The 23,276-nt window shown below is 47.0% G+C and overlaps 1 protein-coding gene across 1 annotated transcript; it reads left to right on the top strand.

Annotated features, from left to right (window-relative positions):
• The first annotated feature begins 718 nt into the window (after positions 1-718).
• SIAH2 (siah E3 ubiquitin protein ligase 2) lies at positions 719-17,746 on the top strand. The gene is made up of 2 exons (XM_066599760.1): positions 719-1,381; positions 16,576-17,746. The coding sequence occupies exons 1-2, from the start codon at positions 989-991 to the stop codon at positions 17,131-17,133; spliced, it is 951 nt and encodes a 316-aa protein (XP_066455857.1). The 5' UTR covers positions 719-988; the 3' UTR covers positions 17,134-17,746.
• The last annotated feature ends 5,530 nt before the right edge of the window (positions 17,747-23,276 follow it).

Below are 23,276 nucleotides of genomic sequence, written 5' to 3'. Positions count from 1 at the left end.
CCCGCCATCACTCTGTGACATCCCTGGGTTAAGGCCGGTCTCACACCACCTGATTTGAATTGCGTATTCGCCATTTGCGTGGACGACCCGCGGGTATTGAAAGTCATGAATTCTCCTTCACACTTGCGGATACAAATTGCGTATTCCACAAGTGGAAGAAAAAAATCGCAGCGTGCTCTATTTTTACTGTGGAATCCGCGTGGCTGGCCTCCATTGACATCAATGGAGGTGTCCAACCCGTGGCCCATCAGCTACTAACATTGCATATGGGCTGCGGGTACTCGCGTTATCGCCAAGCCACGGCCCAGGAAGTAGAAACAAAAAACTGTACTGTGCGTGACCACCTGCGACCCTCCACAGTGCATAGGGCCACCAGCCGGGCTCACAGCCAGAATCCGACCCGTTCATGTGAGCCCGGCTTAACACATTCACCCAGGTCTGGTACTGTAACTCCGCTCCATTGAAGTGACTATGGCTGCGCCGCAGTACTCCACACAACCCACAGGCGGGGAGACGCTGTTTTGCACAGCCCCGTTAGCTATAATCTCCCCACAGCCCGCAGGAAAGCCCCACACAACTGCCGCAGCGCTGAGCACAGAGCGGGGTCACGTGACCGCCCCGCATCAGGTGACTCCCGTCTGGTTGGTACACATTCCCCGCCAACAGCCCGCTGACGTCACATCCCCTAGTCATGTGATCTCGGCGGCCCCGCCCCCTGTCCTCTCACACATGGCGGCTGTTACGTCAGTGAGGATGACGTGTGACAATGTTCCAGAAGGTAGGCAGAGCCGTGGGCCGTCTCCGCCGTGTGGCCGCTGTCAGCGCTGGAGGGGCGGACTGTTGTGGAGCCGAGTGACGGGAGCCGCTGCCTGCTGACGGGGACACATCGCGCCTGTTGAGTCCGTCCTCGCTGTCGCCGCGGTCTCGGGAAGTTTCCTCTCCGCTCCCCCGAGCGCTCCGCCAACTTCCATGGTTGATTCGGACCGACATGAGCCGCCCGTCCTCCGCCGGACCGTGTGCTAGCAAGCCGTGCGGGAAGCAGAAGCCGCCTCCACCGCCGCCGCACACCCCGTCCCCTGCGGTCACCACGATCTCCGCTGCGTCCGGCCCTGCCGCCCCTCCACCGTCCCCGGCGGCGGCAGCGGCGATCTCGGGACAAGTGTCCCAGCAGCAGCACCACGAGCTGACCTCCCTGTTCGAGTGCCCAGTATGCTTTGACTACGTGCTGCCCCCCATCCTGCAGTGCCAGGCTGGGCACCTGGTGTGTAACCAATGCCGCCAGAAGCTGAGCTGCTGCCCCTCGTGTAGGGCATCCCTTACCCCCAGCATCCGCAACCTGGCGATGGAGAAGGTGGCCTCCGCTGTCCTCTTTCCCTGCAAGGTGGGTACAGCCTCAAACCTGCCCTGTGCAGATGTGGTGCATGCCACTGTCAGGTGGGGTGGTGCTGATGGCACGCTTGTGAGTGCCCTGGTTACTTCAGTCCATGCTGGACCTGGCATGGCAGCTCAGTCCTGCTCATTTAGATGTGAATTGGCGGCCCTCGAGTCATGTGACCGTTGAACGTGCCATCACATGACTGGGTAGAGGCCCCGGAGCACAGGCAAGCGCTACAGACTCAGCTGATTGGTGGGATCCTTGGGGGCGGGCCTTGACGATCAGCTAACGATGGCCTATCCTGATGGGTCACATAGACTTCAGCCGCTATCACACATTTGTTTACCGCAATTAACGCGCCTCATCCCAATGATGGCGTGCGTTAAAATCCACTGTTAGAGCGTCCAAAACCAGCGGTAAAATTGCGGCGTTTTGCTGACGGCATGTGTGAGAGCGGCGCAAGTCTCAGAAAACTCCTTTAGCGTTCACGGACACGTAGCAGAAACTTGGTGCGGGTCCGTGCCAAAATCTGCAGCGGTTGGTGCTGTTTTTGTCAGTAGATTGCGGATTTGCGTCAAGTCGCGCCAATGTTGCAGATTTTAGTGTGGATACCCCGCTGCGGATGATCACTAATTTCGTGACGTGTGAACGTACCCTTAACACGATAGTTGGCCCCCATACAGCTATCGTGGGTGCACACCTCCCCGTTTACACCGCTGACCAATGAGCGTTCTCGCGCTCTAACAAACAAGCTGATTGGCTGATGGAGCGTCTATGTATTTGTTTGCTGATTGGACAGTATCGTGTCTGTGAAAAGGCCTTAAAGGGGTTCTTCCAAAATCTGATCTCATCCCTTATCCACAGAATAGGGGGTAACTTTATGATTGGGGGTTTCACTGCTAAGACCCCCACTGATCCTGAGAATAGGGGTCTTGTGTCTCCCCCCTCCTTACTTCACCCCACCGTAGTGATGTCAGGTAGAATGCAGCATTGGGGCCGTTCACTTTCATCAGGACTGCCAGAGCAGTGTCAGGTACAAGCCGTCAGCAACTGGAGGGCAGCGTGTGTGGTCTGCACTCCGTTCTATCTGCCGTCCCTGCGGGTGGCAGAAGCATCTGCGAAGTGACAAGCAAATGGGGGGCACAGACCCCCACTGATAAAAAATAAAATAAAATACCCCTCATCCCCTGGATAGGGAATAACTTTAGATTTGGGGATAACCCCTTTCAAAGGTCCATTTTGCAGCTTCGCTAAGTGAGAAAAGTTTACTGCAGACTTGCGGAACTCTTCTCGCCTGTTGCTGGTGTACGATGATAGTCAGAGCTCGGATGGTTCCAGCAGACACGGATCTGTTATATTTCAGGTCGTACGGCGATACAGAACGAGGGACCGTTTTGGGCACTTCTGAAGAGGACTGTGTTGGGGATGTGCGATCGTCTTTAGCAGCTGATAAAATATGTTTCTACTCTATACAACATGTGGCTGGCGTGTATCACAGCCAGTTGTGTGCGGACATTAAAGATAGAAGAAGGGTGCCTTTTTCTAGAAACAGTGCTACAATTGTCCATGTGCAGTACCAGATGTAACCTATATGTCCATTGTGGCGCTGTTCCTGAAAAGCAAAGCGGATCCTATATATTTTCTTAAATACTGTGTGTGGTAAAGGGGTTTTCCGGAGCTTGACTATTAGTGACCTATCAATAGCTGATCGTCGTGGTTCACTACTCCGGAGCCCTGGTGATCAGCTGATATCTGGCCTGCTGTCATTAGGGACGGAGCCAGAAGCTGACGGCTCCATTTCCACTGCAGCGGTCCGGGTTGGTAATTGCAGGGTCAGCAATAGGAGGAGCTCTGCTTGCAGTTACAAGCCCAGGCCACTGCAGTAGAGACAGAGCTGTGGGGGACCCTGAGCAGCGGACCCCTGCCGATCAACTATGGATAGGTCAATACTAAAGTCCAGAAAACCCCTTCAATATTGCATTTTTGCACCTTTGCTGACTAAGTGGGCTATTGAGGTACAATCTCTTAGTAATAGGCAATACAAATAAAACCCACCTAGCCCTTGGTATAATTGATTGTGTCGCTCTCTACAGAAGCCGTGTAGAGCCGGCTCCCTCATTACTTGGGTTTTCGTTGGCTGTATTTACAGTCTGACTGCAGTTTTGTGATTTTGAGTTGACCACATAGTATGAATATCCAGTTAGGCCGTTATAATGTAGCATGCCATTATAATGCCCATTAAATGACCCGCCGGTCCTGTTTATATTCACATAAGCAGTTTCTCTGGGATGCATTTTGAGAAATAGACCCTCTTAGTCGTAGAAGGAAAACAGTGACAGTGCAAGTGATGAGATCCAGTTTGTATCTACCGCACGGTGTCTTTAGATATATTTCAGGGTTAGAAACAGGCAGGCAAGAAAGCTGACCCTCCCGTAGGGTGAGAAAAGCAGCTGCAGTTTCCCCCATGGATCATTCTCTAAAGAGAACTTAAATGTACCTGATTGTTTCAGAGTAAGCGGTCTTGTGTACATGAGAAATAATACTATATCTGACCATTACATGATTGTACATGACATTTCCACCAGTTCTCCAGGCTGCACCTGCAGTTTCAGCTTTCTCTAAGCTGGTTGGTATACTTTATGCTTCTGTAAGTTAGACACCCCTGCCCCTTACCAACACTCGTTTTAGCACTACTCTTAAATGGTCACTAAACTTTCAGCAAACCTATGTTTATGGGATAACTAGCAAAAGTGCAAGCCGATGCAGTTCACTAACGTTCTGCCCACTCTATTCTAATCTGTTATCCACTGCCTGTTGTCATGTGAAATTCATCCCTAGTTACAGAGATGACAAGATGGATAATATGAAGTAAAGGAGGGTCATGACTCATGCTGCACATAGAAGTCTATGGGGGGAGCCAAGTAGAGGTTTGCATGGACACTGCTGGAGCTAACAGTAAGTGATTTACAACAGCTACTGGAATCACATCTACACTGCTCAGTATTGCTGTATACGGCTTTACATGCTGCTGTTACGTCTCTGTCTGCTACAGAGATTAAGGCCTAATGCCCACAGACGGATTTTCACTGCTGAATTTGCGACCAGATGCCCGCCGTGAATTAAACAGCAATGTTCGTCCATAGCATGCTATGTTAACCCTTTCCAATCCAATTTGTATCCTGGTTTTCCTAGGGGGCTTACTCTTTTCCTGCCATTATGCAATGGCGCTATCTGCTGGCTAAAGCCAGTACTGCATTAGGTGACATATTGGATAGGCTCCGACAGCAGAGAGGCTGGCAATATACAGTAAGAAAACCCCGACGGACGTCTTCCAACATCGGAGCTGTACAGCCTTAAATCATAATGTCTTCAGAGGTCAGACAGTGGATTGGAAGGGGTTGAAAGATTCTTCCATGCCCACGAGTGGAAATTAACAGATTTTTTATTTTTTTTTTCTCTTTCCCCCGTTCGCGGGGAAAAATCGCAGCATGCGCTGTTTGGTGCAGGAAATTGCACAGACAGCCTCCATTGCAGTCAATGGAAGCCGTTCAATCGCGGCAATTCCAAAATGTCAATTTTGAAATCACTGCGGATCCGGGTCATGCCCTGCAGGTGTACCGGCTGTGACACTCACGGCGGATCCGGACAGGTGAGGATGTATCTCTGGCTGGGTACCGGGTCTGATTTCGCAGTCTGAATCCGACCCAGCTGTGGGCCTTAGGCAGTGTTATCTGTTGTCTTTACATATGCATGTATGTTCTATATGTAACTCCAATGGGAGCTTCCCCACTAGAAGAAGCAAGGGCATCTTGCCAAGACATGCCATCATGTCTGCCTGCTGGAGCCCCCACCATCCTCTGGCTTACAAGTGACTCGGGTGGAGCAGTATAGCCGTTCTCCGCACCGGAGCGTCTCTGTGCAGGGTAAAGCCAAGGGGAACGTTTGTTCTCTTCGTCGGGGTCCCGGAGGTCGGACCATCACAAATATATATCTTTTTTTATATGCCATAAAACTTGACGGCTCATCTAATGCAGACTTGCCAAGAACAGGTTGTTTTCGTTATTCTAGGCGTTCATCTTTCACTTACCCTAAATGGTGTGATTTTTCAGGAAAAAAATAACTCTGCCACATTCTTGCTATTTATAAGTGAGTGAAAATAAAGTAATGTGAAGTAGAAGAGTCTTCGCTGTGAGACCGCGTGTAACCTCAGCGATCTGCGCCGCATCTGGAACCAAAACATCGTGCCATAAACAGCTGAGGTCATACGTGGTCACAATGTGTGTACTGTGCCCAGGGCTGCCCGCTGACACACGACGGTGGCATAGAGCCGGGGGAGAGATGTGCTATTACTGTACGAACATATAATTAGCCCCAGCTTTCCATGAAGTCACCGCACGGCCTTATATAGACCTCTGCTGTGCATCACTTAGTGCAGACAGACGTGCTCCAGTGTGGACTGCACTGACGCTGCCCAGATGTCACATATGTTAGCAGACTGGAGAGAAGCTGCCCATCAGGCATGCCGCTTATCGTGGGAGAGAAAAAGGATTGCACTGGTCAAAATCCCTTGTGATGCCTATATCCGGGAGACAGCTGGGTTGTCCTAATAGACATGAGATTAGTAGTAGGCTGTGTGTATTGCAAGCTTTAGGTAGTGTAAAAAGGAATATAAGGAAAATGGGCAGTTCAACCGCATGACAGAGTGCATATTATGGTTAGCAACGCACCCAAAAAAAGACCTAATATAAAATGAAAATCGGCTCTCAAGGCCTTAAAGGGGTTTTCCAGGGAGAATACTATTGATGATGTATCCTTAGGATAGGTCATCAATAGTTGATCGGCTGGGGTCCATCACACGGGATCCTGACCAATCAGCTGAGCGGGGGCATGCTGTCAGCGCCGTAAATATGCAGAGGTTGGAGCAGAAGCAGCGGAAGTCTCCACGCCGACCTCAGTGTAGTGGCCGGCGCTTGTAACTGCAGGCACGGCGCTCATTGAAATCAACGCGAGTTGTGCCTGCAGTTACAAACGCTCTCCCGTACACAGAGGTCTTCACGGAGACTTCTGCTGCTTCCACTCCGACCTCTGTGTATTTGCGACACTGACTGTATAAATTTATTACCGGAATCGTGCTGACCCTGAGAGTAAGGTTATCACTAGAGATGAGCGAGCGTACTCGGTTCGGGTGTTTTTGGACCCGAGCACCATTTTTTCCGAGTAACTGACTACTCGGATGAAAAGATTCGGGGGGTGTGAGGGGGGTTGCAGAGGGAAGTGGGGGTTTCCCCCCTGTTTCCCACTGCTACCCCCCCCCCCCCCCCCGCTCCACCACGCCGCCCCCCCCGAATCTTTTCGTCCGAGTAGTCAGTTACTCGGAAAAAATGGTGCTCAGGTCCAAAAACACCCGAACCAAGTACGTTCGCTCATCTCTAGTTATCGGAGATGAGCGAGCGTACTCGGTTCGGGTGTTTTTGGACCCGAGCACCATTTTTTCCGAGTAACTGACTACTCGGATGAAAAGATTCGGGGGGTGTGAGGGGGGTTGCAGAGGGAAGTGGGGGTTTCCCCCCTGTTTCCCACTGCTACCCCCCCCCCCCCCCCCCCGCTCCACCACGCCGCCCCCCTGAATCTTTTCGTCCGAGTAGTCAGTTACTCGGAAAAAATGGTGCTCAGGTCCAAAAACACCCGAACCAAGTACGTTCGCTCATCTCTAGTTATCGCATTATTTATTCTCCATGCGAACACCGTAAAAATGAAATCCAAAAGAAAACGAATTTCTTTTTTTCAAAAAAAACAGTTGCAGGTGTATGAGAGCTAGTATAGTATGTGCGGGGACGAGTGTTGGGCCTTTAAATGTAACTGCATGGTGTATGAGAGCTAGTATAGTATGTGCGGGGACGAGTGTTGGGCCTTTAAATGTAACTGCATGGTGTATGAGAGCTAGTATAGTATGTGCGGGGACGAGTGTTGGGCCTTTAAATGTAACTGCATGCTGAGTTTTGCAAAACGTTAACTCCTTCTAGGTTCTTGATGTTTTTTTACAAGGTGTGTATTTTCGGTGCAGTCATAGTATTGCATGTTCAAGTCCCCTACAGGGACATAAAAAAAAAAGTACCGTATTTTCCGGCATATAAGACGACTTTTTAACCCAGGAAAATCTTCTCAAAGTCGGGGGTCGTCTTATACGCAGGACTAACTACCTGTAGAAAAAAAAAAACAATACTCCCCTCCCGCGCCGTTCTGTGATGATCTGCGGCGCTGCTGCAGGCTGTCGCTCCCTTCTCCACGCCGACAGAGCATTGCTTTCTGGATGCGGGGCTTGAATGCCCGTCCTCCAGAAAGCTAATGCTCTGATTGGCTAACTCAGCGCAGAATCAGTGAATGAAAGACGGCGCTGTGTCAGCCAATCAGTCAGTCCATGATGCATCCGTAACGACCTACACAATTCTTTAATTATTTTTTTCTTTTTTATCCTGCACTGCAAATGCTTAAATGCATTTTTTCAAAAAATTCTATTCACCTTCAAAAAGAACATAATAAAATGTCAAAACCATTCTAGGACTTTTGAATGCAGTGGTGCAAAAAAAAACATTTTTACATTTTGTTTCCTCCCTGCCTTCAATAAAATTTAAGGGGGTTGGCCAACTTGAAACATCAATGGATAACACCTACCCCATGCAGTAAATTGGTGATCTACTCCCCGCTCCCACTGTATCCCGTGCTCGGTCCTCCGCTCTCTGACAGTTACAGACCTGCCTGGTTTACTGGCTGTCAGTGGCTGCAGCCTATAAATGAGCTCAGCGCTCCAAAGCAAATGATCAAAAACAAATGGTTAGGCTATAAAGCAACCAGATAACTCCAGTGGTAATGTGATACTGATATACTGTTCTACCTGGTCACTGTTGTGTTCCATTGCATGCTGTTAATCAGATCCAGGATAAGTTACTTACAGAGCGAGTTCATACCTCGAACACATATGGCAAGCCGGCTTGGTATATGACTTTGGCTTTTGTGGATACTTTTTGTACTCAACACCTTAAGGCCGAATGCACACGACCTGTGCCGGCTGGTGACCCCCGATTATCTGTCTGGATCCTTCTGACCTGTATTGTGGATGTGCCGGCCGCCGCACATGTGCGGTACACATAATGCCATGCTATCGCTAGGCGATGACGTGGATCCCGCAACCTTTCCGTAAAGATGATTACGGAAGTGCCGTGGGTCGGACGGCTTCTATTGACTTCAATGGAGGCTATCCGTGTGGAATCCCCACAGAATCCCAACATGCTGTGATTTCTCCTCCGCGAGCGGAAAATCACAATCTAATTCTGCTCCTGTAGAGGAAATCATAGCATGCTCCAGATTCTGTAGTGCATTCGGCCTAACTGAGAGCCATTCACACTAGGATTTCAGCATTTGTGAATCGTATATGCTTTTACACAAAAGAACAATACTCATAGGATAGTGTGGGCCAAACATGGTTGAAAAATGTATACTATTGACTACGTTTGAACTCCCATACAATTGTGAACTTTTCTGTCCCACAAAAAAAGCATATGGAAATGTGTATAATAAAAAAAAAAGTGTGTCAGTGGACAACCTATGGAAACCATGGCTGTTTAACATATACACTTTGTTGCCAAATGCCTCAAAGGAAAACTTTGCTAAAAAAAGAGTTTACAGTGAAAAGCCGATACGATTTTAATGTAAAAATGGACACAAACCTATAGAAATGTATGGTATCCTTTAAAAAAATGTACAGCTATGCTTAAAATGTTTGTATCCATTTGTCTCGTGTATTTAATGTATATGTTAAAGGTACAACTACAACAGGGGTAGGAGCCAACAAACAAGGCGCGGTAAGACTAGAATTAGGGCCTCATTTGGTGACTGCTCCATTTTAAAAATGAATGTAACAGAAAAGAGTCGGATGGAAACGTCTGTCTGTGAAAAACCATTGAAGCCAATGGTGGGGTGGGGGGAACGGGAGGTGGGGACAGAAGTGTTTAATTCAGTTTGATTTCAGCTTCTCTTCTCCCCCCAAACAATGGAAAAGAGGAACAGAAATCACGAACGTATAGCGTGAACAGTCTTTACACTAACTTGCGATGTGCAATACTAATTGTACACATTCCTGGATGGTTTCTTCCTTCAGTAGTCAGAATGAAGCTCCCCTTGTTTGCTACATTGGTGCTCCCTCCTCATACAGACATAAAAGACCGCCTGGTCCTGGTGTTTCCTTTTTATTTCTGATAGATACATCATATCCTTATCCCAGGCAGCTTGTATTCATTTGGTGACTTTCTTAGGGCGCCTGCACACGAGCGGAAATTCCACGGCGGGATTTCAGCCGCTGGAAGCCTGCATAGGAATGCATTAACAAACGCAATCCTATGCAGACGGCCGCGTGAAATCTCGCGCGGCAAACAAACCGCGGCATCTTCTATTTCTGTGCGGGGCTCTGAGAAACGTCACTCACCTGCCGCTGGCTCCTGTCTGCACATGCACCAGCTGCCCGGCAAGCCGGCACATCAATCGGGCGCGGGTGAGTACGCGCTGGTTCCTTCAGGCGCTCGGGTTGGGACCCGCCCGTCTGCAGGCGGCCTTACTGTGTGTGCTGGAAGTTCAGCAAGCATCTACTACCATGTTTCCTTGAAAATAAGACCCTGTCTGATATTAATTTTTGCCCCAAAAGAGGCATAGGGTCTTATTTTCAGTGGTGTCTCATACTCACGTAGCAGGCGCCGTCTGGGTCCCTCCTGCTAGTCTCCGTCAGGCTTCTGTGCAGACCTCAGCGCCGACAGACCATCTTCTGCTAGTAACGGGGTTTGAAAACCTTGCCTCCAGCAAGCGATTGCTCTGATTGGCTGAGCTGCAGCGCTCAAGAACGAATCAGAGCTTGCGCTTGATAAACCAATCACAGCCATTCTATGCAATTGGCTGAGCCGCCGCGCTCGATGAACCAATCGGAGCTATTGCTTGTTGGAATTCACAAACCCCTGTTACCAGCAAACAATGCTCTGTCGAAACTGAGGTCTGTACAGAAGCCTGCCGGAGGCCAGTAGGCAGGACCCGGATGGCGCCTGCTAGGTGAGTATTACTTTCTTTTCCTTCTATGTAGTGTAGCTAGGACTTATTTTTATCATAAGGCTTATTTCAAGTTAGGGTATGGCTTATCAGGATAGGTCTTATTTTCAGGGAAACACAGTACTTTCTTGAAAGTACTAACACTGTTTCTGATCTACCCTCCAACTAACTACTTCTAGAGCGACACACTATTAGCATACCATGACTACACCACATGTGCTTTGCTGCAATGTTTCCATGACTGCAGCCTTTCCAGTAGTCACAGCGACACTCCCCATAACACCTCTCCATCCCAGTTTCCAAAAGCACACTCTACCCTTCCACCCACATCTGAAAGCGTCCGGCCACTGAATTTTTAAACTATGTGATATGAAAAAATGTTCTCCAAAGACCACGATCTGTCTTGTGTCTAACCAGAGAGCTTCTAAAGGAAAAGAGACTTGGGACAATGGGTGCTGGTGCATTATGTCTCCACCGGAACTATGGGTGGAGACGTGGGTTGGCCAGGCTCAGTGACAGGGAATGGCCAGGTCATGCCCCCAGCTGTGGATTGGCTGCTGCGCTACAGTAGTACACATGCAGCCTTCAGCACAGTTCGTGGAGGGCCGGGCGGGGGGGTTGCTGGAGAAGCTGGGCTGGCAGCAACAGTAGCGGCCTCAGTGTCGGTGCCACTTCCAGCAGCGTGTGTTGATGGGGGGGCCAGGAGGGTTGTTGGAGGAGCTGGGCGGCCAGCAGCAGAAGCGACCGCAGAGTGTTGGCGTCGCTTCCAATGGCATGTGTTCCTGGTCGGTGGGAGGGGGGGTTGCTGCGGAAGTTGGCTAACAGCAGTAGTGGGCAGAGCTTTAGTGCCAGCGCCGTTTGCAGCGGCATGCGTTCGTGGGGGCCAGGAGGATGAGACAGGAGGCCAAGCTCAGGAGGGGCACGTCTGCGGCAGCCAATCAACCGCTGGGGGAGTTTCCTTGTACTCAGGACTGCCAAACCATGTCTCCACACATTCTGGTGGAGACATAGGACACCAGTATCAGTTCAATCATTTTTGTTTATTTTTTTTTCCAAGTAGCCCAGCCCTTTTAAGAGGTGGTGATCAGTAACATAGGAACATAGCTATGGGGCATGAAAATTCTCTGTGGCTTTCTTGCAGCCCGTAGTGTGGTACAGTTTTTGGTGCAATATAGGCAAGATACAGGCTGCATTAAACTGCTGTCTCTCCTCTGCTGAGATACGTGCAAGTAAATGGTAAGGAATTTGATGTCCACTATGCTTTTCTAATCTAGTAGGAGAAATGTTTTTTTGCTCTTTAACCCCTTAAAGACCCAGGATTTTTAACCATGTGGCCGTTCTACTGCAATAATATATTTCTTCAGCTACAAAATTATCTTTTTCTTTTTTAACCTCTGTGACCCCCCCCCCCCCCCTCCCCGGTCATGACATCATATAAGACATCTGGGGGACCTTCATGTTTTGTCATACTTTTTTTGTCATACTTTTTCACTGTAGCTGGGGCATCCCAGCTATATAGGAGCCTCAATCACAGGAGTAAACATTCCCACATAGTGACAATAGACACTAATGGAGCTGATCGGGGTCTGCTAGGTCTTTTCAGCTCTTTTGTGAAAGAGGGCACCCAGAGGTCACATAATCGCCAGGTCGCATAGTGGAAGTAATACTTCCGCTTTCACTCTTTAGTACATAGCTTGTAGCTTAGAAAAGAGAAGGCAGAAGTAGTTACAAAACTCCTCCAGGTTCTCGGCTGTATCTGACAGCCAAGGGCCCAACCTGCTCCTGCTTGATTGCTGGAGCAGAGGCTTTAATCCTGCGCTATACTTCTAGTATCGCCTGGGATTAAAGCCCAGGACAAAGCACTGTATTTTGACCGTGCTTGGTCCTTTAAGGGGTTAAAGAACAATTCTCACATGGCAGATTTGTACCATCAATTTCTGTGCTGGAAAATCTTTTCCATTCAGCTGAATGGGTTTTTCACTGGTAATCACATGGGTTTGGGTAACTCCCGTTCAGATGATTGGAATAGTGTCATAATTTAAAGGGGTTTTCCAGACAGCGCTGTCTGTCAGTGCTGGGATACACTAGGGTCTGAGTGGTAGACACTGCTCCGTCTCTTTTGTGTTGTTGATGGCTCTTGTAATTGCAGGTACATCTCAAAATGAATGAGAGCTACGCCTGCAATTTCGAGCACTGGCCACTACACAGGTGTCGGAGCAGTGGCTTCCGCTTGGATCCCGGTATATCCCAGCGCTGCCTGAAAAGCCCTATAATGCTTAAATCTGCCATGAATGAATATACCATAAACGTATGCTTTGATTATGGACAATGATCCACGTCTTAATCTGCAGTTGCCTAATAAGTATAGATTCAGCAAAGGCTACACTTTAGTCTGCAGTCTTGTCATATGTTGTTGGACTCTGTTTTGTAAAACAATAAGACCTCTTTGTTACCAAAGGAATATATATCAAAAGATTAGAGGTGCCCATTAAATGAACATCGGCTAAACCAGATGACTTCTATGGGACCGACGGTTTAAAGGGGTTGTCTGGTTACCAGATAATTTCTCTATGGATCCAGCTGGGCTAAAATAAGAAAAGGAGCAGTGCTTACCCGTCCTCAACCCCACCGGGGTCCCAGCATTTGTTGTGGAGGTTGATGTCACCCACTGTCACTTGACCGCTGCAGCCAATCGGAGGCTGCTGCATCACTGTTCTGCACTCCTGGCATTAGCGCTCACATCCTGGGTGCCGGTAGTTCACATCAATGATTCTGCATTGGTCAGGTGACGTCATCCTCCACAACAAATGCCAGGACCATGGAGGGGGAAGAGGCTGGATCACAGGGACTGAGGACAGGTAATTCTCATTTTGTTAGTTTAGCACAGCTGCACCCATAGAGGAAAGATTTGTTAACCGGACAACCCCTCTAATTTGTACAGGAGTGTCCCAACTCTCCCTCAGCAGTAGATGTGGAGGAAAACATTGCAGTCTCAATCCTTTGTTTTCAAGTGTGATAAGTCTGCCAGCAGCATATCCCCCGCGTCATATTGAGGACACAAGCGCATTCGGCTTGTACGTGGGAGGGGTGGGAGGCATCGGTCTCCAAAAAACGCTATCTAAGGTGTATGGCCACCTTAAGTGTAAGTCTTCAGCTCAGGTCTAATTCTTCAGCAGATGTCTGGGGAAATATCAGTTTCCAGTAAATGTGTGCTTTGAAAAAGGTATTTTAAGTATGTAGGGCACCTCACGATGGAGGCAGATTACCCGACTGCACAATGATGTCCTTTGTGTGCTCAACTTCTTCAAAGTAAAATCAGGCTGTTCTACGTGGCTCTTTGACGACACGCATGCTAGAAGGGGTAGGTGATGAAGGCACGCTGTGTGGTCTCCACGGCTGACAGAAGGCAGGTCAAAAGGCTTCATTAATTAAAGGCCAGGTTGTAATTCTATAACTAGATTACATGATAATTGTAAAATGCTATCAGGCATTCACGCTTCTTGTTTATCTTGCCGCACAACTATCTATTCGAGTCGTGTTCCAAGTGGGAGGTGCGCTAATGTTCATTGTGCATACTAAAATGTATTTAAGCCCTTAAGGGCCAAATACACGCGGGCGTATTTACATTGCGGAATCTGGAGCAGGCGTTCGTCTCCGGATTTCATAGCAAATGGCGTGTATAGACATGCTATTGAAAATAGCTTTTCCATGTCCATGAGCGGAAGTCAATTGCTTTTTTTTTGTTGTTTTTGTTTGTTTTTTTTTCTTCCTGCTCACGAAGGAAAAATCACAGCATGTTCTATTCCAGCGGGGATTCCATTGAAGTCAATAGAAGCCGTCCGATCTGCAGCATTGTCTAGTGATGGCGCAAAATTATCTGTCCATGTGCGGCGTCCACCACATCCGCAGCACAGATAACAAGAACCCAGACAGGTACGCAGGGGTCACCGACTGGGATTCCACTGTGGGATCCGACCCCCACCGTTTCTGTCACCTGCCTACAGAACCATTAATGAACTTATGATGCCATTGAAACAGGTCGCTGGGTGCTGTATTTATCATATTCGCCCGCTTCCTGGTATCCCCGGTGCCTGTCTATGAAGTCTGCGAGCCATCCAAAAACCTGAGTCGCATGCATTCTCCCATAGATTTGTATAGGAGAGCGCTCATGGGACTATGAAAAGCATCAGATTTTCGGCCGGCGTGTAGACTTCACAGGTACAAAGCGGGTGAGTGTGAAAAATCTAGCAGCCGGCGACCTGTCACCTGCCCTAACACCGGCATAAGTCATTTTATGGTGCTTTAGGCAGGTGACAGATTCCCTTTTTGAAGTGTCCTTCCAGCCACATACTCTTATGGTGTATTTATGGCAGTCTTTATCATTTTGGCCCTACTGAAAGGACCTCCACTGACTGCCTACTGCTGGTCACAGTGGAAGATGCAGAAAAAGATAGGCACATCCACTAATGAGACTCTCACCAGATAGACTTTTTGGGGGGATGTAGTCAGGCCTTTTCCTTTAAACGTTTGGCTGTAGAACCCCTGGGTATTCTAGCACAATCTTGCAGAAATCAAGACCAGTATGGTAAATGACAGTTCCACTCAGCTGACTGGCCAGTTGGAACCACATGGCTGCATCCATTGCACCTAACTAAGGGTGGCCATAGATGGATGGTAGTTCATTTCATAGACTTGCCCACACACGGTTTTGTCTGTTTTATTGTCACAGTTCAAACAGGCCATACGTGTTGACCGGGCGATGGACAAACAATCTCTCTGGGGACATTCATTCAAATGAAGCTCTTTCGTCTAATAATCGGATGGAAATTTCAATTGTACGAGACTTCTTTCCAGACGATGATGTTCTGTCTTCAGGAGACTAAAATGATTGTGCGTTGTTATATATCACACGAGGATTGATCTTCTTTTAGGTTGAAATTGTCTGTTTTTATCAACTTTAGCCTGTGTATAGATGTATTAGGGATGCAGAAGTTCATGATGGTTTCGGGGGTATCTGGATGCGTTAGGCTGGGTTCACACGGGGCAGATTTGCCGCGGAAATTCCGTGCGGAATTTCGCCGCCGCTAATCCTGGGATTAGCCAGCCATGTGGACGAGATTTCTCAGAAATCTCGTCCACACGGGACTGCAAATCAGCTGCGGCTAAGCCAGCAGAAGCCACTGCTGTGGCGCGGATTTGCCGGCCGCAGCATATTCATTTTTTTTTTTTCCACTTCGGCCGCACTCTCCTGTATGGGAGGGCCGGCCGCAGCGGAAGAGCGAGCGGCCGGGCCGCTTCAAAGCCGCCACGGGTTTTGCAGCGGCGGTTCTCCTGGCGGAAATCTTGCCGAGAATCTGCCCTGTGAGAACCCAGCCTTAAGGGGGCTGTACCAGAATTACAAGTTATATCAAATATCCTGTAGATAGGGGCTAACTTACTGATTGGTGGGGGTCTTACTGCTGAGACCCCACCAATCTCTAACAGGGTTCCAGTGTCCCCTTCTTCTCGTCACTGCAGGAATGCTTTTTCCTCCTGCAGGGACGTTGCAGTGAATGGAGCGCAGTTGGCGCTCCTTTTGTTTCAATGAGGCTGACGGAAAAACTCAAGTGCTTGCTACTCAGCTATCTCCCAAGTCCCCTTTTAAAATGGTATGGCCATGCGCTCAATTCATCTTCCTCCTTGCTGGGGGGGTGCAGTGAGGAAGAGGGAAGACACAAGACCCTTAGTTTTGGGATTGGTGGGGGTTTCTGCATTGAGACCCCCACCAATCAGCAAGTTATTCCCTATCCTGTGGATAACAGAGCACTTTCAATTCTGCTCCAGTGACCCTTAGAGCTTTCCAGACCTTCTTGTATCACTGAGATGTGATCGAGAGCAGCATTTTGGCAGTGAATACATTACATATTTTCTCAGACTACCCCTTAAAAACCCCTCGAGTATGTTTGCATATACTTGAAGTGGGAACTACACTTGGTTCAACATCGTTGAGTAAAGTTATCTATTGTTTTAGCAGGTTGCCCACAAGTCATGCAATGCAGTTTTATTTACGATGACCATCATTTCAACCTTAGAATCATATATTGATGCTTACTCTTTGCTCTTTTCTCTTCCAGTATGCTTCTACAGGATGCTCTCTGTCTCTCCATCACACGGAAAAACCTGAACACGAGGATGTCTGTGAATATCGCCCCTACTCCTGCCCCTGCCCGGGAGCTTCTTGTAAATGGCAAGGTTCCCTGGAAGCGGTTATGCCCCACCTCACACATGCTCACAAAAGCATTACCACCCTACAAGGAGAAGACATAGTCTTCCTGGCTACCGACATTAACTTGCCAGGAGCTGTTGACTGGGTCATGATGCAGTTCTGTTTCAGCCACCACTTCATGTTGGTACTGGAGAAACAAGAGAAGTACGAGGGACACCAGCAGTTCTTTGCCATCGTCCTTTTAATAGGCACACGAAAACAAGCTGAAAACTTTGCCTACAGACTTGAACTGAATGGAAACCGTAGGCGTCTCACCTGGGAAGCCACCCCGAGGTCCATCCATGATGGGGTTGCAGCGGCCATCATGAACAGTGATTGTTTAGTTTTTGATACAGCGATTGCACACCTTTTTGCTGATAACGGGAACCTGGGCATCAATGTGACCATATCTACTTGTTGTCCGTGAACTTCTTGTGGTCTAGATATTTATGTGGCTCATTTGGAATAGTGCTGTCTGCATTTTATATTTTATTAAAGTGAAATCACTTTTTCCAATAACCATTGCCAACATTTTATAGAGACTGTAAATAGTTGCATATTATTACTACGGCTGTGAATTGTTACCTAAAGAGCTAAGTAATACTGATTTTTGGGGTTTTTTTATGTTTTTTTTGTTTGTTTGTTTTTCCTTAAATTATTTCCCATGAGAAGTGACTGTCATTATTATAATTTTTTTTTTTTTTTGATTTATTTAAAAAAAGATGTCAGGAAGTTTTTGAAACTACAGGAGAAACCTAAGCATTGTTGCATGGTGTCTGTGTCATAAAAAAGGTCAAGTTTTGTATGTGCTAAAGAACCCCGTTCAGCGGAACATTGCTGTGTAATGTTTTGTGAGCGATTGTATAGACCAAATCTTCTATGTGCCAGAGTCTATTTTTTTCTTTTTTTTCTTTCAAACTTTATAGTAAAGCACACAGTTTGCAGTGTTTCATCCAGAATCATGAGCCTAGTTTGCTTTCAGATTCTTTAGTTGTGCTGGTTGACCATCTGTATAATAAAATGAAGCATACTTGGATTAATATGTTGCTAATCTGATCAGATTATGTGCGAATTTTGCCATTTAGTATATTTAGTTGATTTAAAGGGGTATTCCGGGCACAAACTAACAACCTTTTAAAAGCTAAAGTACTTAATCATCACAATAAGTTATTTTGTAACAGGTCCACTGTACCCGGTCTGGCTGCTTTCTTCATTTTCTGTGCCCCGTGCCCTCCGCCTGAATAATCTCTACTTCCTCTAACATCTTTTGCTACTTCCTCCTCAGTCCATAGCCTCCAACATCCTGTAAGCAATGCATGATGGGAGGGCAGGAGTGGAAGTGCTCGTGTGCAGTTTACAGTGCTGGAGGGTCCTGTCTACTTCAGCTTTTGTGAGTGAGAGGGAGGTTGGTGCTGGTAAGTTGTAGGACCTGTGAGCTGGGGGTGGAGCTACAGCCCTGGCCAATAAACAAACTCTATCCATGCTGGTAGTTGTAGTTAGCAGTCTCTTGCTGTTTTTGCTGCAGAAGTGATGCATATAAAGACAGCAGCAGATCGGTGGCTACATGGGATGAAGGTGGTCCAGAGTGACAGATAAAAGGTGTAGGTTGCTGCTACTTAGCTGTACCTTCTGATTGACTAAGGATTTCCATTTTGCGTCTGGAAACCCTCTTTAAGTGAATTGGAGAATCTGCATTTATAACTGTACACCCGGGGGTTGTGCTAAATCGACCATTCTTTCTTGGGGTCCTTTTTACACCAAACGCTTTATCAATTGAATGAGTGACTGATGGAGTTCGCTCAGCAGCCTGTTTATACAGCAGATACATCGTTGGCTCGTTCAAATGGAAAATCATCCAGTCGTTCACATTCACTGTACAAGTAAATGCAAACGACTGAACGAGCAATATTTTTAAACCAAACAAGCAAATTATGGGTTTTGTTTTTTTTTTTAGACCTGCTAAATGGATGAAAAGCAAACTATCGTTGGATAGCTGGCTGCATTTCTAAAAATTGTTCAAAGGGCCTTAAGGCTAAATTCACAATTGTGACTTAATCAGTATTTTGAATCCCAATTCAGGAGTAGATACAAAAAAGGTACATCTGGTTTGGACATTAAAAATGTATCCAAAATGACAAGTGTGAATAATCCCTTATGCAAAAGTAGTGTGTTATACTGTTAGAAAAATCTCAGTACTGCCAAAGACAAAAGTAGTATTTGGTGAACCAGGAAAATCTTAACAAATGCAAGCTTTCAAGGTTATTTAACCCCTTAATGCTACAAGACGCACGATTACGTCCTACAGATCCAGGGTATATATAAAGGTAGATCGCGGTGCCGGCTCTTACAGCTGGCACCCGCCCGCAACAGCTTTGATAAGCCGCGCGGCTCAGCTGTTAACCCTTTAAATGCTCTGAACGATGTCCGGGGATCCCGTATGGCCTCCCGTGCGGGTGCCAGGGCAGCCGGGCGCCTTCCAGGTTTGTTGTAGCAGAATTTCTATCGAGCCGTGCCCGTCAGATTGTGGTTTAATGTAATGCTATGGCATTACATTACACTGCTGGAGCAATCAGAGCATTGCAAGTTCTTGTTCCCTTTGGGGGCTAAAACAAAAATTAAGTTGAAAAGTTTTGCGAATTATAAAAAGTAATAAGGCCGCCTGCAGCCGAGCGGGTCGGATCCGGTGGCGAGATGGCGGGTCGGATGGCCGGTGCGGGACCTGACCTGAGCGCCTGCAGGGACGAACGCGTACTCACCCGTGCCCGGCGGCCCCGGCTCTTTCATGTGCCGGCAGCCGGCGCATGCGAAGACCGAAGCCGGCGGCCGCGTGAGTGACGTTTCTGTGCGCGGCCGTCTGCATAGGATTGCGTTTGTTAACGCAATCCTATGCAGGCTTTGAGCGGCGGAAATCCCGCCGCGGGATTTCCACCTGTGTGCAGGCGGCCTAAGTTTATAAAATAACCCTTTTGCTGTATTTATAATATCTAAATAATAAAACAAATACAGATTTGGTATTGCTGCATCTGTAACAATCGATCTATCATAGTAATGCATTATTTGTCTTGCACGGGCAGCGTCATAAAACAAAACAACTAAAGAGCGCCAGAATTGTGCTTTTTCGGTCACCACGTCTCCAATAAAAAAAAAAAGAATAAAAAGCTATTAAAACTCGTATTCAAAAATAGTAACAAACTACAGGACGTCCTGCATAAAATGAGCCTCGACATCTATGTCAACAGAAAAATAAAGTTATTGCAGTCAGAAGATGATGACAAAATATTAAAAAAATATATCTCTAGGGAAAAAAAATAAATGTAGTACAGCAAAAAAAAACAAAAAAATATATATATTTGGTATCTTAGTTATACTGGCCCATAGAATAAAATTATCAGGTAATTTTTGTTGCAGTATGTACGCCGTAGAAACAAGACGCACTCAAAGATGGCAGAATTACTTGTTTTGGTTTTTTTTTCCATTTCACTCCTTAGAATTTTTTTGTTTTTTTTCTGTACATTATATGGCGCATTAAATAGTACCATTCAAAAATACAACTCATCCTGTAAAAAACAAGCCCTCATACAGCGATGGTGATGGATAAATAAAAGTTAGTTGTTTTTTTTAACTCCTTCCCGCTCCTGGACGTACCTGGTACGTCATGGCAGCCTGGTACTTCCCGCAACATGACGTACCTGGTACGTCCTGGAGATAGCACGGGATCACATGTGATCCCGCGCTATCCCGCAGCGGGAGCCGGCTGTCAGTCACAGCCGGCGTCCCGCTCCAACAGCGGGGGGACATCGGAGATGCGCCCGCCGCTGTTAACCCCTTCCCTGCCGCGATCTAAGTAGATCGCGGCAGGGAAAGAGTTCAGAGGGATCGCGATCCCTGTGTGTCTCCGGCCGGAACTCGCGATGTTATCGCGAGAGCCCGGCCTGTCACCATGGCAACAGGACGCCAGACACTGGCGTCCTGTATTGCCTGTGCCTATAATCGCTGTACAAGCGATAAGGCATGGCAGAGCAGTAGCTCTGCCATGCCTTATGACAGCGATCATAGGCACAGTGATGTAAGTCCCTCAGAGGGACTCAAATAGTATAAAAAAAAGAAAAGAAAAGTGTAAAAAAAAGAAAAATGTAAAAAAAAAAATGTAAAAAACCCCTTTTTTTATGCTTTTTCTAATATTAGCATAAAAAAAGGGGAAAAAAAACTAAAACCCCACATATTGGGTATTGACGCGTCCGTAATGACGTGTACAAAAAGTTGAACACGCTTTTTATTTTGTACGACAAAAAGCGTAAAAAAAAACGCTAAAAAACAGGCAAAATGCTAATTTTTAGCATTTTGCCTCACAAAAAATGCAATAAAAGTGATCAAAAAAGCCGTACATTTCCCAAAATGGTACCAATAAAAACTACAGCTCGTCTCGCAAAAAATAAGCCCTTAAAGAGCTCCGTACATAGAAAAATAAAAAAGTTACAGGACTTTGAATGCAGCTATAGAGAAAAAAAAAAGATTTCCACAAAAAGGGGGTTTTATTGCAAAAAAGTGTAAAAACCTAAAAAAAATATAACAATTTTGGTATCGTTGTTACCGTACCGACCCGCAGAAAAATTTTAGTGTGTCATTTATGCTGCATGATTAACGCTGTAAAAAAAAAAAAAAAAAAAATCTATGGCAGAATTGATGCGTTTTCTCTCCCTGTTATCATAAAAAAAAAAAAAAAAAAAATTTACGATATTGTCTATATACCCAAAAGTGGCACCGATAAAAACTACAGATCGCCACGCAAAAAACAAGCCCTTACACGGCCGCGTCCACGGAAAAATAAAAAAGTTATGGCTTTTGAAAAATGGAGATGGAAAAATACCAAAAAATCGCTTGGTCCTCAACGCCAAAATAGGCCATGTCATTAAGGGGTTAATGAAAATAGGGGAAAAAGGGCCATGTCCTTAAGGGGTTAATGTCTCTTCATCAAGCTATGTCAGATTGAAGCTACATTCCCACGTGTGAGAATCTCGCATGCGTATTATGCGTTGTGAGATGCACAAAACTCGCACGAATATGAACTCCATTCTTTGGAATGGCCTTAGACTCGAGTTTACTTTTTTTAATTTCTTTTTCCCCCCCGTTGCAGCGATGCGGCAAGGCTACGATTCGCAGTATGTTCTATCGTTCCATGTTCCCGCAGAACGCCTTGCCCATTGTTTTCAGTGGGACCTTTAAAGATATTGCATGGCACTCACTGTGCAAGCGAGTAGGATATTTCCCATTGAAATCACCAGGAAACACTTGCACCCCCTCTGATGCGCATCAATGAAAAATGCCTCTCATCGGTGCGAACGACAGCAGTTGGCAAGTTCGATATTGAGCCTAGTTTCTCGGCCTGAGCTCGCGCTTGCCCGTTTGAATGTAGCCTGAAACTGAGGAAACCTTTATACAGAACAGACACATAGTGTGATTGATTCACATTTAAAAAAGGCAGGATGACAAATGGGATGAAGAACATGGCATATGTGATGATAAACTAGAGGTATAGGACTATAAGGGGCCTTTTGGACAAGCCAACTCACGCTTGAACAAGCGAGCGACATCCCTGCTAAGTCAATTAAGCCTGTTTAGAATAGACCAGTGATGGCGAACCTTTTAGAGACCGAGTGCCCAAACTGCAACCTGAAACCCACTTATTTATCCCAAAGTGCCAACATGTCAGGGGGCGGGGCTTATCACACCGTATGATTTTTACTTCAGTTATTATAAAAACGACGGGGCAGTTTCAAAATAGACGATTTTTATACTATGCAGCGCTCCCCCTCACTTCCTCCGTAGGCTTCCCACTGTCAGTGCTCCCCAGCTTCTGGTTCTCAGCGGCCTGTAGTAGCCTCACCTGACCAGTGGCGCCGCATCTGACCAGAGCGCTGAGGAGCGCTGACGTCAGGAAGACTTCAGAGAAGGTGAGGGGGAGCGCAGCACAGGATGAAATCAGCTGTGGCAACTGATTTCTAGTCAAAAGCCATAGCAATAGTGCGGTTTTGACAGTTTTTGCTGTAGAAATTGCCATGTGTAAACCTACCCCGAGTCAGCTTGAGGTATGCTGCCACGTGCAGAGTGGCCTCAGTAGTAATAGTGACCCCAACAGTGGTCCCAGTAGTAAGTGTCCCCCAACACTGGCCTCAGTAACAATAGTGACTTCCACAATGGCCTCAGTAACAATAGTGCCCCTCCACTGTAGCCCCAATAATAATAACCCTTTCAGTAGCAATATCAAAGTACCGTATATACCGGCGTATAAGGCGACGGGGCGTATAAGACGACCCCCCCAACTTTCACCTTATACGCCGGTATTACAATGGAGAAAAAAAAAATCATTACTCGCCTCCCCCGGCGTTCTGTCGCGCTCCGGCAGGATGTCGCTCGCTCCTCGTCCCCGACGCAGCATTGCTTTCTGAATGCGGGGCTTGAAATCCCCGCCTCCAGAAAGCTAATACACACGCCGTCAGCCAGTTACATCCATTCAATGTCATCATTGAATGGCTGTGATTGGCTAAAACACACGTGGCTTCAGCCAATCAC

This window comes from Eleutherodactylus coqui, chromosome 1, assembly GCF_035609145.1.
Source record: "Eleutherodactylus coqui strain aEleCoq1 chromosome 1, aEleCoq1.hap1, whole genome shotgun sequence".
In the NCBI taxonomy this organism is placed as follows: domain Eukaryota; kingdom Metazoa; phylum Chordata; class Amphibia; order Anura; family Eleutherodactylidae; genus Eleutherodactylus; species Eleutherodactylus coqui.
This window is presented reverse-complemented; position numbering and strand designations above follow the sequence as displayed.

Coding starts and splice junctions, on each gene's coding strand:
- SIAH2 (XM_066599760.1), top strand. CDS start 989: ATGAGCCGCCCGTCCTCCGCCGGACCGTGTGCTAGCAAGCCGTGCGGG. Junction 1,382..16,575: donor CTGTCCTCTTTCCCTGCAAG/GTGGGTACAGCC, acceptor TTTCTCTTCCAG/TATGCTTCTACAGGATGCTC.